The following is a 19,528-nucleotide window of genomic DNA, read 5'->3' as shown; positions in this document are numbered from 1 at the left end:
GTAAAGAGAGATCAATAAACTTATCTGTTCTTAAAATTGCGGTAACTTGAAATCGGCATAATCGAAGTAATCAAACATGAAACCATGGAAGAGGATAACCTGCAAACAGTAGTAAACCGTTATAAAACATGAGGCGTGACAAAAGTCACCGTCCTTAAGGATTTATTCGCCTCATAACGCATATCCTCCCAGGATACAACATGTTCTTCCCTGATATGAATCACATCAGAGGTGACAGAATAGCTTGAATAAACACAGGAATGATGCACCCAGGAACCCTAAACTTGATTTTTTAAGGAAGAGGAAAAAAAAGGAAATTAGATTTTTGTGTAGAGGTGGGTTCTGTGTAACAAGTATGTGTTTTTTCTACTGTGAAAGAAACAAAGGACCTGAGAGTTTTTTTTTTTTTAGCAGACTTGGTGGTTCCTTATAATTAGGAAGTTATTAATTAACACATGGTCAAAGCAAAATAAAATGGTGTTTTTTCCTTCTGTAAGTACGTGTATATTCAACAAAATATTTTTCTTTTTGTAAACCAAGAAATAAGCCTTAATAATGGCCACATTTAAGAGATATTAAGGAAAAGGAAGTTACAAAATTTGGAATTAAAAATATGTTATAAAACGTCAAACATCACAAATAATAATAATTTGATAATAATAATCTATTAAAATATTTTTTCTATAATTCTCAATTAAAAATATGAGACACAAAATATTTGAAACTTTTGAAATATAATCAAAATTTACAACATAAATTTAGCAAAATTGATGTTCGAATCAATAGAGGTCGGGTTTAAATATATTTCTCTAGGTTCATTATAATCTTCAGCGTGGGAGACCATAATATTGGCGCCAATTATAAAGCATATCATTCTTTGTAAAGTAAAATTAGATTAGATTAGAATTGAGAATTAACGATGCAAAACTTATCATCTTCAAAAAAAAAAAAATGCAAAAGTTGCTAGTAATATAATCCATATGTAATTGTGTAAAGAAGATATTGATATTTTGGGATGGGAGGACAACTATCTATATAATTTCATCCATGTACATACATTCGATCAGCTTGAGGGACACCTAAGCTATAATTGTTTTATTTTTTCAACGGATAAACTAGCTGGGATATGGACATAGCTAACTGTTATTATCTTTCTTCTTCTTTTCAAATGACGGAAAGAAATAGTAGTAAAGACTGAAAGAAAGAAAAAAATGAGGAAAATAAAGAAAGATAAGAGGGAGATTAACGTTAAAGCACAACAACAATGTGCTATTATGATTATGTGGTTAGCTTTTGGATCCGTTGCCAAACAAATGCATGATTGCTCGTGGGCCAAAAATTGGTCACGCATATAATACTACTAAGTACTAATAATAACAATAATTTTTATTTTTATGATAATTAGAGTGTAATCAATTAGTAACTTACATCTCTAAATAGTGACTGATAATAGTAATATGGAATCAACATTTAACCAAGCTATAGAAATGATCTAATATATAGTAGTAAATTAAAATCACTACATGGTCACTGAGAAAAGCAAAGCATAAGTTTTTTTTTTTTTTTTTTGGTGAACAAAACAAAGCATAAGTTAACTGAGCGTGGGTAGAATTAATTAAATACTAATGAAGTAAAAAAGATTATAGGTCTGCCCTAAGCAGAAAGTAAATTGTCCCGCATGAGAAACTTGTGTGGTTAAAAAAACATAATCTAATCTTCTAATTACCGTTGATGAAAGGACAATTGTTTCTTGAAGGAGCCGTTGTACAGCAGCTGTTGTCTATATTGATCATAATATCATGTCATGCTTTGCAATTTATAAACTCAAGTGCTTATTTTTCACATTCAGTTTTGAGAAATGATATTTTGACAATCATTTTTTGACAACTTTTGGACAACTCTCTCTCTCATACTCACATGATACTGTTATCCTCTCTCTTCCTTTTTCTCTCTTCATTGTTTTTGACCAATAAGAAGTGAGAAAAACAAGGTTGTCAACAAAGTTGTCATCAAATGGATGTCAAAATATCATTACTCTTCTGTTTTTCATCTATTTTGCACTTATTCTCTTTTCTCTAAGTCTTGTCATAATACATCATTTTCTTTGTAACTATCTTTTTGTTATGAGACTGTCTATTTTTCTTGAGCTTTTAGCTCTTTTTGTTTTTTTTTTTTAACTCGCTTCCATTTGTTTTTTTAAAATGAAATGTTCACATTTAGGATTGAAATAAGTTGAATCGAGTGACTGATCGACATGAACTTACAACCTAACTTATGCCATGTACATATTATGTCAAACTTTTTTTTAAAGAGAGAAGACTAAGATGTTTTTAAAACTTTTAAACATATGTCAAATCATCATACAAATACATTCATATTAAATACTTCAAATAAACCTCTAGATCATTCTTCTAAAATAAAACTAAAAAAAACCACCGGATCATTACATGCTTTTAAAAATGTGAGGTTCAAACATAAAAATATGTTTATGACTGATTACGTATCAAACTTAAGTTTAGTCTATGGTTGGAGGGTTTGATAGGTCTCCTATCGTGAATGAGTTCGAATTTTAATGTTTAGCCGTTAGATAGTGAAGTTCTATGATTAAAAACACAAAATACTTTTTATTTTATCTCGCTTTCTCTATTCTCCCTCCTCTTGGTACTTGACATTGACAATTTCGTCGTTTTTTGGTGAATCAATTTTCGAGGAATTTCGAATGAGAGGAAGAAGAAATTAGAATTGTTCTGATTAAATTTTTGTTCCATTGATTCATTTTAAAAGAGAAATGATCCATTTGAGATGTTTGAGAATTGTTCCATGGTCTCCGAAGCGTTGATGGTGGAGAGAGAGAGAGAGAGAGAGAGAGAGAGAGACGTGTATGATTCACGACAGCATACCATGCACTTGTAGATTTTTCACTCAACAACAATGAACGATACGAGTGACTCGTCTATCGTAGAATGAGCCCTAACCTAAACCTTAAATTTTTCAACCATATCAAACTCAAACTTAAAAAATTCATGATCAAGTTTATTCTCACCTATACTTTAATACACATCACATAGAATTCTTCAAAAAAAATACACATCACATAAAAATATATACCTACTATATCTATTTTGGGGTGAATTATGTATTCTTGCCTATTGCCACACAACTATAGAAATAATTTTTTGAGATGGATAAAATCAAAGAAAATGCTAACAAGTACTCGTAAAACACTTGATAAAAGTCCAAAAAAAAAAAAATTATCTTAAAAATATTGCACTTAAATGAGTGTTAAAATCTCTGAATAGAATTAACACAGATGACTTATCAAAAATTAAAACGAATTAACACGAATGTACTTCTAAAAATGAATTTGAATTCATATCCGTGGATTAATTTGAAAGAAATGATCGATTTATAAATTTACCATTTAAGCCAAAGAGTTTATTCACACTATAACAAAAGGTGAAGGACAAATGAGGGAAATGAAAATAATAATAAAGAATCACCAAAATAAATCAAAAGTAGACCCCACACTCTTTGATGCTATAAATGAAGAAGCTTGTGTAGAAGCAAAAGTCCCTCTCCGTCTCTGTCTCTGTCTCTGTCTCAAACTCCACAAAACGCACCATTCACCTTCACCTTCCTGATACACCCAAAACACTAAACACATTAAAAATGGTCGACGTAGACCGGAGAATGACCGGTTTAAACCCGGCTCACATAGCCGGTCTACGCCGCTTATCAGCCCGAGCTGCTTCATCTTCTTCCTCTACCTCCTCCTCAGAACGTAACGGTTTATTCTCATTCTCTTCAGTAGTTGATAAAGTCATAACGCAGCTCCATAACTCCGGCGTCGAAGTTCAACCTGGTCTCTCCGACGCAGAATTCGCACGTGCCGAAGCAGAGTTCAGTTTCGTTTTTCCACCGGACCTCCGTGCAATTCTCGCCGCCGGCATACCCGTCGGACCTGGATTCCCTGACTGGCGATCCGCCGCCGCTCGCCTCCGTCTCCGCGCCTCACTTGATCTTCCGATTGCAGCAATCTCGTTTCAGATCGCGAGAAACGCGTTCTGGTCAAAATCTTGGGGATTAAGACCTTCAGAACCGGAAAAAGCACTGAAAATTGCTAGAAATGCTTTGAAGAAAGCTCCGTTACTGATTCCTATCTTCAACCATTGCTACATTCCTTCAAATCCTTCACTCGCCGGAAATCCAATTTTCTACGTCGATGAAAATAGAATCTTCTGTTGCGGTTTCGATCTTTCAGATTTCTTTCAACGTGAGTCTTTATTTCGAAGCTCCGAATCCGATCCGAAGATTCTCATGAAGCAACGTTCTGTTAGCGAGAAATCCGCGGGTTCTTCAACGGTTTTTTCACGGAGGAGCCTCGATGCCGGAGGAAGGACGCCGAGGTGGGTGGAGTTTTGGACAGAAGCCGCCACGGATCGTCGCCGGAGAAACTCTTTATCGTCGGAATCTACTTCGCCGGAGAGGTTTTTTGATATTCCACCACGGTCTGTTATTCCGGGTTGGGTTGATGAATATATTGATAAAATTGGGTCAGTTTTAAAAGCGGGTGGTTGGAGTGAACCGGATATAACCGAAATGGTTCAAGTTTCGGCTTGTGGTTTTTTTGAAGGGGAAATGGTGATGTTGGATAATCAAGCGTTGTTGGATGCTCTGTTATTAAAAGCGGATCGGTTTTCGGACTCGCTTCGAAAAGCTGGATGGAGCTCCGAAGAGGTATCCGAAGCTCTAGTATTTGATTTTCGACCCGAGAAGGAAAGGAAACCGGTTAAGAAGCTGTCGCCGGAGCTTGTGGAAAAGATTGAGAAACTGGCGCAATCAGTTTCTCGTCCTTAGTCCATAATCCTCTACGCACAAGTGCAGAGACTTGTAATACTTTAAAGTTGGAAATGAGATTAACATTTTTCTTTTTTGTTCTTTTATTCTAATTTTAATTTTTATGATCTTAGGTTTTGGTTTTCCCTTTTTGGTGTCAAAAAAGACTGGGAATTGTGTTGTACTAGGAAGAATGTGCACAAAATAGTTTGAAAAGGTTTTTTACATGTTTAAGATCATCTTGTCCTTTTTATATATATATACACTACAAAATTATAGTAAAGTTCAATAATAAATAAATGATCAGCGGTTGAATATTGGTATTCTTTATGATTTACACTAGTGTGATTTTCTATACTTGCTTAATTTTATTTACTCTATTATGAATTATGATGAATTGTTTTAGCTGGAAATGGATCTACTTTCTAAATTCTAAGTAACCAGGTGCACGTGTGTAAGTGCATAAATTTAGATATACCTATAAGTATAATGTAGATTTTTAATTGAAAGGTGAGCTTCCAATGTTCAATCAGAATATGCGTGTAGTGTAGGACAGCACAGGATCGTATTATTATCATCCAATGCCAGGCTAGGAGATGCAGGTGTTGTCGTTTTGTTACCAGCTAAACTGATTGTATGTGTCGTTTCATCAACACTTGATGGAATGGAACTATGGAAGGGAATGTGAAAATGAAAAGCGTGAGTGTTTAAAAACAGAGAAAGGATCCAAATGCAATGTGTGAGGGTGATTCTTTTCAGTATAATTTCAAATTTCAATGTAATATATGACAGAGATACGTGATTTTTCATCCTTTTTTCTGAAGATCAAATTTTATTGGAATTTGGAAAAGGATAATAGGATATGCATGCAATGCGTGTATGGATTTGCAGGCAGATAAAACTGACACAAAAATAACAATACTGTAATAAGGCAATAGATCGAGGCACATTGTTGTTGGACTCAAAATGATTTTTTTAATATCCTAATTTCACATGAAAATTTTATTTTATACTAGTATCTTCATAGTAATTGTTTATTGTTTGATCCTTGCTTGTGGCTACTTGGTGCATACTTTGAACGATTAGTCTTACATTTAAACATAAAAGACAGTTAATTGGGAATAAGGGCAACCATAGATTTTTCTGATGCATGAATGAGATCAAATGTGAATTCAAATTCAGGCATGACAAGTACATTTGTTTGAGATTAAGAAAAACAGAATAAGGGCAAATCTGGAATGAAAAGTCGGTGACAATAGAACAAAGATGGACCACGTGATTGGGCCCTAAACAAGCCCCAACTTCAAGGGTTCCGTACGACGAAGGAGCATGAAATTAGAGTCTTTCATGTGACCACTCTTTAATTTTGTTGTTTACATGTCAACTTCTTCGCACCTTCTTCGCTTTAACGTTGAACATGCCACTCTAGTTTGTTGGGTAATACACTAGTGCAATATGAAGTTGATATTTTGTATATTTTTGGTCAGTGGCTTTGTCTTTGCTTGTTTTGTAAGCATTTGAGGGAGCATCTCATTTACACTAGTGCAGATCTTTTTGTGAAGGGAGGGTGAGGTTGGTAGTTGCTATGGGAAAAGGAGGATGTGTTTTAATTTGCTTTGTAATCTATTTTGTTAGGATTTGATTTGCACTTTGTTTTGGTAGGATTTTTTGTACATGAAAAGTTTGGACTAGTTGAGTTTATGGCCTCACTCCAAGCCTCATAGAGCATAATATTGTCCACCAATAAAGTTCTTGGTTCGGTGTCAAAATTCAAATTCTTGTGAAATATGAATTGAATGCTTACTAACTATACGGACTTAAAACATTGACTTTTGTTTAGACAAAATAAATTGTATTCCTTATTTGACATACACGGATATTGAAGGAAACACTCCGAAAAAAGTAATCAAAGGTTGATTCGTGGGATTCAAATTATTTTTAGGTTAATATTATCATGTTAAGAATTCTACAAATAATCTTGTCAAAAAAAAAAAGAATTCTACAAATAATAACAAGTATTTATTGAAAAATATTTATTTTCAACTTTATGAGAAATAAATTGACCTAATTTCAAATACATAATTTCTTCATTTGATATACTAACATGTGCCCATATGACACACATTAGCATTTCCCTTATTTCTAACTTTAGTGTCATTAATATCTCATAGTTTAAGCTTTTTTGATAAGTGTATTTGTGTTTTTGTGATTTTTGGTCTTGTGCATTGTTATGCAATTTGGACTTAAGATTGGACCATTACTATAGGAAAAAAGGCATTTTGCGATTGTTCTAAGGGTCGCATATCCTCTTTTGTTTATGGGAAACCCTTCAATGAGTTTTTTGGCTAATTTTGATATCACATTATCACTTATACTTGGGTTAGAGACGAAGGTAGTAGGGGAACCAATTTGTTGGTATCGGTATTTGTTTTTAACTTTGTTTGATATTATACAATGAATATTTTTTATTATCTCAAACTTATTATATTTATCACATCACTCTCTTCTATCTCTTTCTTTCTCAAAATATACACATCAAAATCAGGGGCGGACCTGAGCAGGGCAGGGTGTGGCAATAGCCACACCAGCTCAGGCCATTTGTTTAAAAAAAAATTAAGCAGTCCACACTCAATCAACAGCCAAAGTCAGCCCAACACTTTTTTTTTTTGCTTTCCAGTAGTATCAACAGCACGGAGTTCTCACACGCACCCTCTTTTTCTTTCCTTCTACTTTCGCAAAGCACGAACACAACAAACAACACCACCGGTCCACCACCACGAACCGTCACTCTCCTCTCCTCTTTCAGGTCAAATTTTAAATTACTAAACTTAAATTGGCGGTATTAGTGAGAGTAATTGAATCAGGATAGTGAAATTGAAATTGACATTGAGATAGTGATAGTCGTAATAAAATTGAAATTGATTTTATCTTTTAGGGTTTGGTTATTATTGAAATTGCTTTTATATTGTTTGAAGTTGAAATTGAATTAGGATGTATTGTTTTGTTTGTTGATTTTAAGTTGATAGTGTGTTATAGAGACCTATTGCGGAAAGAATCAAGAATTGTTTGCTCGAGCCGGTGATACATTTTCAACAAATGGAAAATATAGCATTTTATTTACAATTTTGGTTGGTACAACTACTTTTAATATAACTTCTTATTAAATTTAGTATTATTTAATGGTTTGATTAAAAAAAAAAGGCTAAAATGCATTTTTGGCCCCCCAAGTTTCCAAATGTTGCGATTTTTGCTACCCTATTTTGAAAATATCACTTTATGCCCTCCAAATTTCAACCCCTTTGCAAAACCATGACCCCCCTTGATTTTGACTCGGTCAAAGCTGACATGTCACATTTTTTTGTGCCATATAGACAGCTTATGTGGATTTTTGAAAAAAAATATTAAAACCCTCACACCCTCACGTAACCGTGATTTAATCTATCTCTTCCCTTTTTTTTTGGTATAAATCTATCTTTTCCTTTTGGATTTTTGCAAAAAAAAAAAAAATTAAAACCCTCACGTGGATTTTTGCAAAGAAAAAAATTCCTCTATCTTTTCCTTTTGGAATCATATATATTTTGCAATCTAAATTTTTGAAAGAACACAAATAAGTGATTTAATCTATAAGTGCTTACAACTATTAAGACGACACAAAATATAGTAATAAAGTTGTTTGCATAGAAATGCTTGCAAAATAAGTGATTGCAGCATAAGTTTTTTTACAACCACATTTAGATAGCACAAAATAAATGTTTGCAGCATTTAACAACTAGATTAAGACAAAATAAAAGAAGTGCTTGCAGCATAAGTATTTTGCAACCAGATTAACACAAATAAGGAGTCTTAAGCAACATACATGCTTTGAAATGAGAGTGAGATTTGGAGTTTGGACTTAACCCTAATTCCCAATTGGATTTTGGTTTGTACGGTTTCTAATCTGGAATGAAAGGTCACGTGAGAAATCTTACCTTTTATGGTTTTTATTTTAATTTTAATTGTCATAATAAGTGTAGGCAAAATTTTAATTTTAATAATATCCAGCATGGCCAAAAAAAAAGTGACATGTCAGCTTTGACCGAGTCAAAATCAAGGGATGTCAAGGTTTTGCAAAGGGGCTGAAACTTGGGGGGTATAAAGTGCTATTTTCAAAATAGGGGGGCAAAAATCGCAACTTTTGGAAACTTGGGGGGCCAAAAGTACATTTTAGCCAAAAAAAACCTTTGCCACACTGATATTGGAAGTCTAGGTCCGCCCCTGATCAAAATGGAGTGTACATCAAACATTTTCCTAAAATAATATACATATGAAGTTAGGTTAAAAACATTCAATAAATGCATCCACCAAGATTATGGAGGAAAAAAAATACACCTCCAACGGTAACTGCTGCGCCGCATATGCCACATTCATAGATCCTTTCATGGTTAATTCTCAACCAAACAATTTAAACCTTGTCATCTATCTTCTCTGATTCATGTGTTGTTTGTAAAAATCACCGCCAAGGCTTCATAATTTTTTTCTTCTCTCCACGTGCTTCCCTAGTGGCAATGTTTCAAATGGAATGGCCTAAGCCAACCACTTAAGATTGAGCCAACATCAACCCACCCCTTAGATCCTATGTGGGCTCTACCTTAAAATTATTTCAAATTCAAAGACAATAATTAAGAAGGGGTGTGTGAAAGTGATTTGATGTAAGATGATATGAGATGAATATGGACAGTGCTTGGTGATGAAGCTGAAATCAAAGTTAATTTTATCTTGTCTGACATAGAGGGTGAGATTGTGGTACCCATTTCCTTCCCCACTCGTATTCATACTTTCAACTTTTGATCCCTAAACCGCTCCTGCTCCTCGTTTTTGTTCATACAAAGGGAGACAACCATTCTTCACAGTTTGCATTGCTGACTATAACTCAATTGTTTGTTTCAACAATGTCCTTTGTTGTATATGGTTCATGTTTTTATGTGTACCTCTTAGAATAGACTAAGAAGACTAGTGTGCATTATTTTATGTTATTTTCAATGAAGCCAAGCTACGTGGATACAACTACGACACACAAATACGGGAAAATTTTAAAATTTAAGATATGATATAGCCGAGATACTTTAATAAAAAAATTAAATTTAAACTATAGAATTAAAACTCAAAATACAAACTATATACTAAAACTTAAAAGCAAAAAAAGCAGACGCAAAATCTAGACTAAACAAACATTGCATTCACATGAAAATCAGCTACAACAACGTTCTCAAAACAACAAAAAGAGACATTGATGCAATATAGGTTATTTTGTTCCCACCGGTTCCTTCCACTAAAACTAATTGAGACGTATTAAACATTAAATGACCACGAGAATACGAGATTTTCCAAAGTATGTTTTGATGTTAAAACATGACTCAAAGGCAACACAATTTTATTCACACTTCACTTTCGGGTTTTGCGGAAATAAGGTAGGTAATGGATAATTTTTACTGAGTTAGAAAGCATGTAACTAAATGACACTTCTCGAGATGAATTAGTGAAAAAATTCGCTATATATAGCATTTCCCTATGTACCTTCCAAAGTGGAAATTCAAACAATAGCGTGTTACATTATGAAAATAGTGTAATGCTAAGTATTGCGAGAGACACTTTAACATAACACCACTACCCCATGATTTCCATAAAATCCGGTATTAAAGTAAATAAAATTGTTTTGCTCCAGCACTCTTATATAACCATTCAAAATTAAAATTAATAATATTACTTTGTCACAAAATTCCTATTTAACCACAATACAAGCCTTCGTGAATATTTCAGAAAAAAAGATTCGCTGGATGTAGCAGTACTCATGAAAATATACAGTCTCCTCTGCTATGCTCAACTCTCATTAGTACTAATGTGCATTATTATAAATAAATGTAGGACCAATTTTGGCTCATGCTTCCACACTCCTCCTTGCTCCTAATTTGTCATTGGGTTGGGTGGGTCTTTGTGCTTGTCAATGCCATCATACTTTGAAGCACAAAATAAATCAGTCGGAGACCATCAACATATTAATGCGTACTTATGATATGTAACCATCAAGGGACCTCTTCGATTTTTTTTTGGTAAGACAACTAACAATCAGCAGAAAAAAAAAAAGAAAAACAGGAAGCAGGAAGAAAAAACAGCAATCAAGCTCTAGGGAACAAAGTTCCCATGGCATCAGCTCTAAGCAAATTGATAAGTTCCTGAGGCGCGGTCGGATGGAGAACGAAGTCAGAATCTGATGACGCTCCTAGCTTGGCCATGAAGTCAGCACATTGATTACCCTCCCTGAGAGTGTGTTGGATAATGAAATTGCGAGAGGCCATGACATCTTTGATATCTTGAATGATCACTGCATAAGCGTGGTACTTGGAAGTGTTACATGTGATGAGGTTAACGGATAATATGGAGTCCGTGTAGCAAACCAAATCTTCCAGCCCCATATCTAGTGCTAGCCTAAGACCTTTGAAGATAGCCATGAGTTCAGCCAGAAGAATACAATTCGATCTAGGGAGGTAACCGGAGAAGCTTGAGAGCAAGGACCCTGCGTTGGTTCGGAATAAACCGCCATAACCTACACGGATTGGAGAACCCAAACAGCTCCCGTCAACGTTGAGTATATGACAATGGTGATTGTTATTGTTCCAACGAACCAAGCGACCAGAAGTTGCAACATCGCCGTCCTGCTGAAAGCTCTTCTCTATTATATCTGCAAAATTTTGAATATGGATGCATACCTGAGTGATGGACCAAGTTTCTGTGTTGAAACACGCCTGATTGCAGTGTCTCCATAACCACCATAAAGTTGTGAGGAAAATGGTTCGACGAGAGCCTTTGGAGCCGGTTTTGATCCACTCTTGAGCACAATTTGGAGAGAAAAAATCTTGGTTAGTGAAACCAAATTTCTGCCTAATAACACAAGAGAATCTGCAATCACGAACACAATGCATGAAGGTTTCGTCTGTAACGCCCGTCTTAATTATTTACTTAATTTAATGAGGATTTATATATTTATTTATATATATATTTATATGATTAAAGAATTTAAATAGTTTGCATGATTTATAGATAAATTATGTGATTTCCTAGAATGATGTGAAGTATATTGATGTTGTGAAGTTGTTATGTTGGTGTGACTTATTTTATTATTAAATAAAATAAGATATGAGAAATAAAATAAAATATTAAAAACTGGGCTGTGTTGTGAGATGAGCAATTAGTAGTGAGAAGAGTAATTAGGAGAGATAAATAGACAACAAAAGTTAGAAAACAGAATACGTACGTTTTTGGAGAAAAAGGGAGAAAAGTCAGAAAGAGAGAAGAACAAAAGGAGGCTATCGATTTCTGCTATTACCAGGTAAGGGTGAGACTAATTTCAATATTATTAAGAGTATGATTCTATAGGATGAATTTAGCATGATTAGATTAAGTTTTGGTGAGAATTGGGAATTAGGTTTAAGATCGAATTTGATGATTGAATCATGAAAAGATGTTAGGTTGATGCTAAATTAGTGTACAGAACTTAGATATACCATAAGATGATAATTAGATGTTGAATTGAGGTTAGAATTAGGAGATTAAGTGAAAAGTAGGAATTTTTAGGTTTCTGGCCGTACTGACATTCATCGCTCGCACCTGCGAGCAAGAACACTCGCAACTGCGAGCTACCCCAAGACACTCGCAACTGCGAGTAACATCGCTCGCAACTGCGAGCCAGACCTTTGAGCTCGCCACTGCGAGTTAGGCTGTCAGTTGCCCAAAATTGTCCCGATGCGATCCTTTCGCACGTATAGTCTTGAGCTGACCTTAGAAGTAAGAATGAGGGAGGTTTAGGATGTTTCCAGATGTTACAGAAGTCTGTTTATATGACTGAAATGATTAGTAATGTTGCATGAATAATGTTATGATGTTTTATGATATTTATGTTGATGTAATCCATTCCTTAAATGATGATGAGATATTCCAACACTGTTATATGTTGCAAATCAGTTGCTGTTCTTTGCTGCTGACCTATAAAGTCTTGAAATTGCATGAGTCGGTCTATGTTGCAAGAGTTTAAGAAGTTGTCCATGATTATGAGTCGTATGAGTTGTTTATGTTGTTGTCTAAGTTGTTGGAAGTTGATGTTCATTGCATACTCATTAAAGTTGGGGGCTTTAGGCCCGGCAGCCTTTGTGCTCATTAAAGTTGGGGGCTTTAGGCCCGGCAGCCTTTGTGCTCACACGTTGAGGAGCCTATTATGCTCATTTTGTTGTTGATTGGTACCACATGCATTTGCATATCAAGAAGTTTCATGATGTTTAAGTTGTCAAGTTGTTGTTGAGTTGATAGAGTTGCATGGTCAAAGATGAGTTGTGTCGTCAAGTTGAGTGTTAAGTTGATTATGATTTGTGATGAAAATTAGTAATGATATTCGATGATTGTATTTGTTATGAAATGAAAAATATGCTAATTGTTAATTGTTGTTATGTTATTAATGTTTAAGTTGTTAAATGCATTTTATTGGATTATATGCTTAAGGTATTGATTATGAAATCTCACCCCTTCTGCGTATATGTTGCCTCGACCGTGGGTAATGTGCAGGTAATAAAGATTAGAGGCGTTCATGAGTGGACTCTCAGTTGGTGTCTAGGTGCTCTGATACGTAACGGGATGGGGGCTTGCTTTTACTTCTGTTCCTTACGTGTCTCTTTTATGAACTAATTTATGGGATTTTTCAATAAGGCCTGCGTGCCAAGACTTTTAAATGTTGAACTATTTTCCGCTGCAACAGTTTAAGATTTTTCATGATGTTGAATTTGAAGGATAATTATTACTATCTGTTTTGAGATGTTAAAGTAGTGTGTGGCATTCCGTTATGAATTAAATACTCTGATTTTAAATAAAATTTTTATGTTGGGAAAACGGGGTGTTACAATTGGTATCAGAGCAGGTCGGTCCGTCCGGCCAAGTAGATGAGTCGATGTGTCCTTTTACAGTTTTGTACTGTATTTGAGTTGTCCTGTTGTTGTTTGTTGTTGAACCCTTTGTATGGTCTGGTTGGAGTACAACCATGTCCATATTAATTGTTTTAGTAAGTCGGTGTATTTCTCTTCTGCTGAAGAAGAAAGTGGAGTAGAGTTTTTGTCTACTAAGCAGCTGAAGAAGTTAGCACGTGATGGAATTTTGATGGTTTCATTGACGGCGTCACTGTCTATTGAGAATCAAGCAGTGAGTGATAAGTTGCAAATTGTGTGAGGATTTCCCGAAGTTTTCCTGAAGAGATTGTTGTGTGATCTTACCGGCACATCAGGAAGTGTCTGCCGCCGGAGAGGGAGGTTGAATTTTCTATTGATCTTGTTCCGGGAACGAAGCCTGTATCGATGACACCTTATCGTATGTCAGCTTCCGAGTTGGCTGAGTTGAAGAAACAGTTGGAGGATTTGCTTGATAAGAAGTTTATAAGACTAAGTGTTTCACCTCGGGGAGCGCCGGTATTGTTGGTTAAGAAGAAAGATGGTAGTATGAGGTTGTGCATTGATTATCGACAGCTGAATAAAGTAACCATAAAGAATAGATATCCACTTCCAAGAATTGATGATTTGATGGACCAGCTGGTGGGTGCACGTGTGTTCAGCAAGATTGATTTAAGGTCGGGTTATCATCAGATTAAAGTAAAAGATGAGGATATGCAGAAGACGACCTTTAGGACGCGATATGGTCATTATGAATATAAGGTGATGCCTTTCGATGTGAGTAATGCGCCTGGCGTGTTTATGGAGTATATGAATCGCATTTTCCATGCATTTTTGGATCGCTTTGTGGTTGTGTTCATCGATGATATTTTGATTTACTCTAAGACAGAAGAAGAACATGCAGAACATTTGAAAATCGTTTTGCAAGTGCTGAAAGAGAAGAAGTTGTATGCTAAATTGTCTAAGTGTGAATTCTGGTTGAACGAGGTAAGTTTTCTGGGCCATGTTATTTCTGGTAGTGGTATTGCAGTCGATCCATCTAAAGTTGAAGCAGTATCACAATGGGAGACTCCTAAGTCAGTTACAGAGATTAGAAGCTTTTTGGGTTTGGCAGGATACTACCGAAGATTTATAGAAGGATTTTCTAAGTTAGCACTTCCGTTAACACAGTTGACGTGTAAAGGTAAAACCTTTGTGTGGGATGTTTATTGTGAGAACAGTTTTAATGAATTGAAGAAGCGCTTGACGACGGCTCCAGTTTTGATTTTGCCAAAACCTGATGAACCTTTTGCGGTGTATTGTGATGCGTCCAAATTGGGCTTAGGCGGTGTGCTTATGCAAGATGGTAAAGTTGTTGCTTATGCATCAAGACAGTTGAGAACTCATGAACGAAACTATCCTACTCATGACCTTGAATTAGCTGCAGTCGTATTTGTCCTTAAGATCTGGAGACATTACTTGTATGGTTCGAGATTTGAGGTGTTTAGTGATCACAAGAGCTTGAGGTACTTGTTTGATCAGAAAAAATTGAATATGCGACAGCGGCGGTGGCTCGAATTGTTGAAGGATTATGACTTTAGTTTGAATCACCATCCAGGTAAAGCTAATGTTGTTGCGGATGCCTTAAGTAGGAAGAGTTTACATATGTCTGCTATGATGGTGAAGGAATTTGAATTGCTTGAACAATTTAGAGATATGAGCTTAGTTTGTGAAATGTCGTTTCGGAGCGTTAAGTTAGGAATGCTGAAAATTGATAATGATTTCTTAAAAGATATTAAGGATGCGTAGAAAGCTGATGTTAAGTTTGTGGACTTGTTGGTTGCTAGTAATCAAACTGAAGATAGTAACTTTAAGGTCGATGATCAGGGTGTGTTGAGGTTTCCAGATAGGATTTGTATTCCAGACAATGACGAGATAAAGAAGATGATTCTTGAAGAGAGTCATAGGAGTAGCTTAAGTATTCATCCCAGAGCTACAAAGATGTATCATGACTTAAAGAAGTTGTTTTGGTGGTCTGGATTGAAATGTGATGTAGCACAATTTGTGTACTCTTGCCTGATTTGTCAGAAGTCGAAGGTAGAGCATCAGAAACCTGCTGGATTGATGACACCGTTAGATGTACCAGAATGGAAATGGGTTAGTATATCCATGGATTTTGTGACGAGTTTGCCGAATACTCCTAAGGGAAATGACGTTATTTGGGTGATTGTTGATAGATTGACGAAGTCGGCACATTTCCTACCGATTAATATTAGTTTTCCTGTGGCTCAGTTGGCAGAGATTTATATTCGAGACATAGTGAAATTGCATGGTGTTCCTTCAAGCATCGTGTCAGATAGAGATCCAAGATTTACTTCTAGATTTTGGAAGAGTTTGCAAGAGGCTTTAGGCTCTAAGTTGAGATTGAGTTCGGCTTATCATCCTCAAACAGATGGTCAGTCGGAAAGAACCATTCAGTCACTCGAAGACTTGTAGAGAGTTTGTGTACTTGAGCAAGGTGGAACTTGGGATAGTCATCTTCCGTTGATAGAGTTCACTTATAATAATAGCTATCATTCAAGTATTGGGATGGCACCTTTCGAGGCTTTGTATGGTCGGAGGTGTAGGACTCCGTTGTGTTGGTTTGAGACCGGTGAAAGTGTGGTTTTAGGACCAGAAATTGTTCAACAGACTACTGAGAAGGTGAAAATGATTCAAGAGAAGATGAAAGCGTCGCAGAGTCAACAAAAGAGTTACCATGATAAGCGTAAGAAATACCTTGAGTTTCAAGAGGGAGACTATGTGTTCTTGAGAGTTACCCCAACGACCGGTGTTGGTCATGCATTGAAGTCAAAGAAGTTGACTCCAAAGTTTATTGGTCCTTATCAGATATCTGAGAGAATTGGCACGGTGGCTTATAGAGTTGGCTTACCACCGCATTTATCGAATTTGCACGATGTGTTTCATGTGTCGCAGTTGAGGAAGTATGTTCCAGACCCGTCCCATGTGATTCAGAGTGATGACGTGCAAGTTAGAGACAACCTTACGGTAGAGATTTTACCTTTGAGGATTGATGATCGCAAAATGAAGACGTTGAGAGGCAAAGAAATACCTCTAGTGAGAGTTGTTTGGAGCAGCACTACTGGTGAAAGCTTGACGTGGGAGCTGGAGAGTAAGATGATGGAGTCTTACCCAGAGTTGTTTGCTTGAGGTAAATTTTCGAGGACGAAAATTCTATAAGTTGGGGAGAGTTGTAACGCCCGTCTTATATTTATTTATATATATATTTATATGATTTAAGAATTTAAATAGTTTGCATGATTTATAGATAAATTATGTGATTTCCTAGAATGATGTGAAGTATATTGATGTTGTGAAGTTGTTATGTTGGTGTGACTTATTTTATTATTAAATAAAATAAGATATGAGAAATAAAATAAAATATTAAAAACTGGGCTGTGTTGTGAGATGAGCAATTAGTAGTGAGAAGAGTAATTAGGAGAGATAAATAGACAACAAAAGTTAGAAAACAGAATACGTACGTTTTTGGAGAAAAAGGGAGAAAAGTCAGAAAGAGAGAAGAACAAAAGGAGGCTATCGATTTCTGCTATTACCAGGTAAGGGTGAGACTAATTTCAATATTATTAAGAGTATGATTCTATAGGATGAATTTAGCATGATTAGATTAAGTTTTGGTGAGAATTGGGAATTAGGTTTAAGATCGAATTTGATGATTGAATCATGAAAAGATGTTAGGTTGATGCTAAATTAATGTACAGAACTTAGATATACCATAAGATGATAATTAGATGTTGAATTGAGGTTAGAATTAGGAGATTAAGTGAAAAGTTGGAATTTTTAGGTTTCTGGCCGTACTGACATTCATCGCTCGCACCTGCGAGCAAGAACACTCGCAACTGCGAGCTACCCCAAGACACTCGCAACTGCGAGTAACATCGCTCGCAACTGCGAGCCAGACCTTTGAGCTCGCCACTGCGAGTAGAATCACTCGCCACTGCGAGTTAGGCTGTCAGTTGCCCAAAATTGTCCCGATGCGATCCTTTCGCACGTATAGTCTTGAGCTGACCTTAGAAGTAAGAATGAGGGAGGTTTAGGATGTTTCCAGATGTTACAGAAGTCTGTTTATATGACTGAAATGATTAGTAATGTTGCATGAATAATGTTATGATGTTTTATGATATTTATATTGATGTAATCCATTCCTTAAATGATGTTGAGATATTCCAACACTGTTATATGTTGAAAATCAGTTGCTGTTCTTTGCTGCTGACCTATAAAGTCTTGAAATTGCATGAGTCGGTCTATGTTGCAAGAGTTTAAGAAGTTGTCCATGATTATGAGTCGTATGAGTTGTTTATGTTGTTGTCTAAGTTGTTGGAAGTTGATGTTCATTGCATACTCATTAAAGTTGGGGGCTTTAGGCCCGGCAACCTTTGTGCTCATTAAAGTTGGGGGCTTTAGGCCCAGCAGCCTTTGTGCTCATTAAAGTTGGGGGCTTTAGGCTCGGCAGCCTTTGTGCTCATTAAAGTTGGGGGCTTTAGGCCCGACAGCCTTTGTGCTCACACGTTGAGGAGCCTATTATGCTCATTTTGTTGTTGATTGGTACCACATGCATTTGCATAGCAAGAAGTTTCATGATGTTTAAGTTGTCAAGTTGTTGTTGAGTTGATAGAGTTGCATGGTCAAAGATGAGTTGTGTCGTCAAGTTGAGTGTTAAGTTGATTATGATTTGTGATGAAAATTAGTAATGATATTCGATGATTGTATTTGTTATGAAATGAAAAATATGCTAATTGTTAATTGTTGTTATGTTATTAATGTTTAAGTTGTTAAATGCATTTTATTGGATTATATGCTTAATGTATTGATTATGAAATCTCACCCCTTCTGCGTATATGTTGCCTCGACCGTGGGTAATGTGCAGGTAATAAAGATTAGAGGCGTTCATGAGTGGACTCTCAGTTGATGTCTAGGTGCTCTGATACGTAACGGGATGGGGGCTTGCTTTTACTTCTGTTCCTTACGTGTCTCTTTTATGAACTAATTTATGGGATTTTTCAATAAGGCCTGCGTGCCAGGACTTTTAAATGTTGAACTATTTTCCGCTGCAACAGTTTAAGATTTTTCATGATGTTGAATTTGAAGGGTAATTATTACTATCTGTTTTGAGATGTTAAAGTAGTGTGTGGCATTCCGTTATGAATTAAATACTCTGATTTTAAATAAAATTTTTATGTTGGGAAAACGGGGTGTTACATCGTCTCCCTCACCGCATCTTCCACAAGTTGCTGAAGTTGTGATGTGTCTATGGTGGAGCAAGGATAAAGTCGGAACCGCGTCATGACAAGCTAGCCAAATAAAGAATTTGAATTTCTCCGGTACCTGCAAACTCCAAATCCAAGACCAAGAAAAATGCGGAGTAATAACGTTGGCTGATTCCATGAGGGAGAGAAGCCAAGAGTAACCACTTTTAGTGGAGTAAACGCCATTTTTGCTATGACTCCAAATAAAAGCATCATCAACTGTGGTATTGAAATTAGTGTGAAAGTGATTAATGGTGTCCGTGACTGGCTGCGGAAGAGAAGTGTAGAGAGCATCCGTGTGTTGACCAGTGAAAGTTCAACACATCTTTAACTGTGAGGTGAACGTCGTGAATGTCAATAATAGGGACTAAAGAACCAAAATATTACAAAATATTAAAATGATCGTAATTGAAATAATTTATCTTTTTT

General features: G+C 35.8%; 2 protein-coding genes across 2 annotated transcripts; one reads left to right on the top strand and one right to left on the bottom strand.

Annotated features, from left to right (window-relative positions):
- The first annotated feature begins 3,538 nt into the window (after positions 1-3,538).
- On the top strand, positions 3,539-5,151 carry LOC146919796 (uncharacterized). The gene has a single exon (XM_085713198.1). The coding sequence runs from the start codon at positions 3,670-3,672 to the stop codon at positions 4,855-4,857; it is 1,188 nt and encodes a 395-aa protein (XP_085569324.1). The 5' UTR covers positions 3,539-3,669; the 3' UTR covers positions 4,858-5,151.
- A 5,837-nt stretch (positions 5,152-10,988) lies between these two features.
- On the bottom strand, positions 10,989-19,285 carry LOC146919795 (uncharacterized). Its single transcript, XM_085711071.1, has 2 exons — positions 19,179-19,285; positions 10,989-11,769 (listed from the first exon to the last, which is right to left on the bottom strand). Exons 1-2 carry the CDS (start codon positions 19,283-19,285, stop codon positions 10,989-10,991), a joined length of 888 nt encoding a protein of 295 aa, XP_085567197.1.
- Positions 19,286-19,528: the final 243 nt, after the last annotated feature.

The sequence above is a fragment of the Medicago sativa genome, chromosome 5 (assembly GCF_051527215.1).
Source record: "Medicago sativa cultivar Bolivia chromosome 5, Bolivia_mono, whole genome shotgun sequence".
Taxonomy (NCBI): Eukaryota; Viridiplantae; Streptophyta; class Magnoliopsida; order Fabales; family Fabaceae; genus Medicago; species Medicago sativa.
This window is presented reverse-complemented; position numbering and strand designations above follow the sequence as displayed.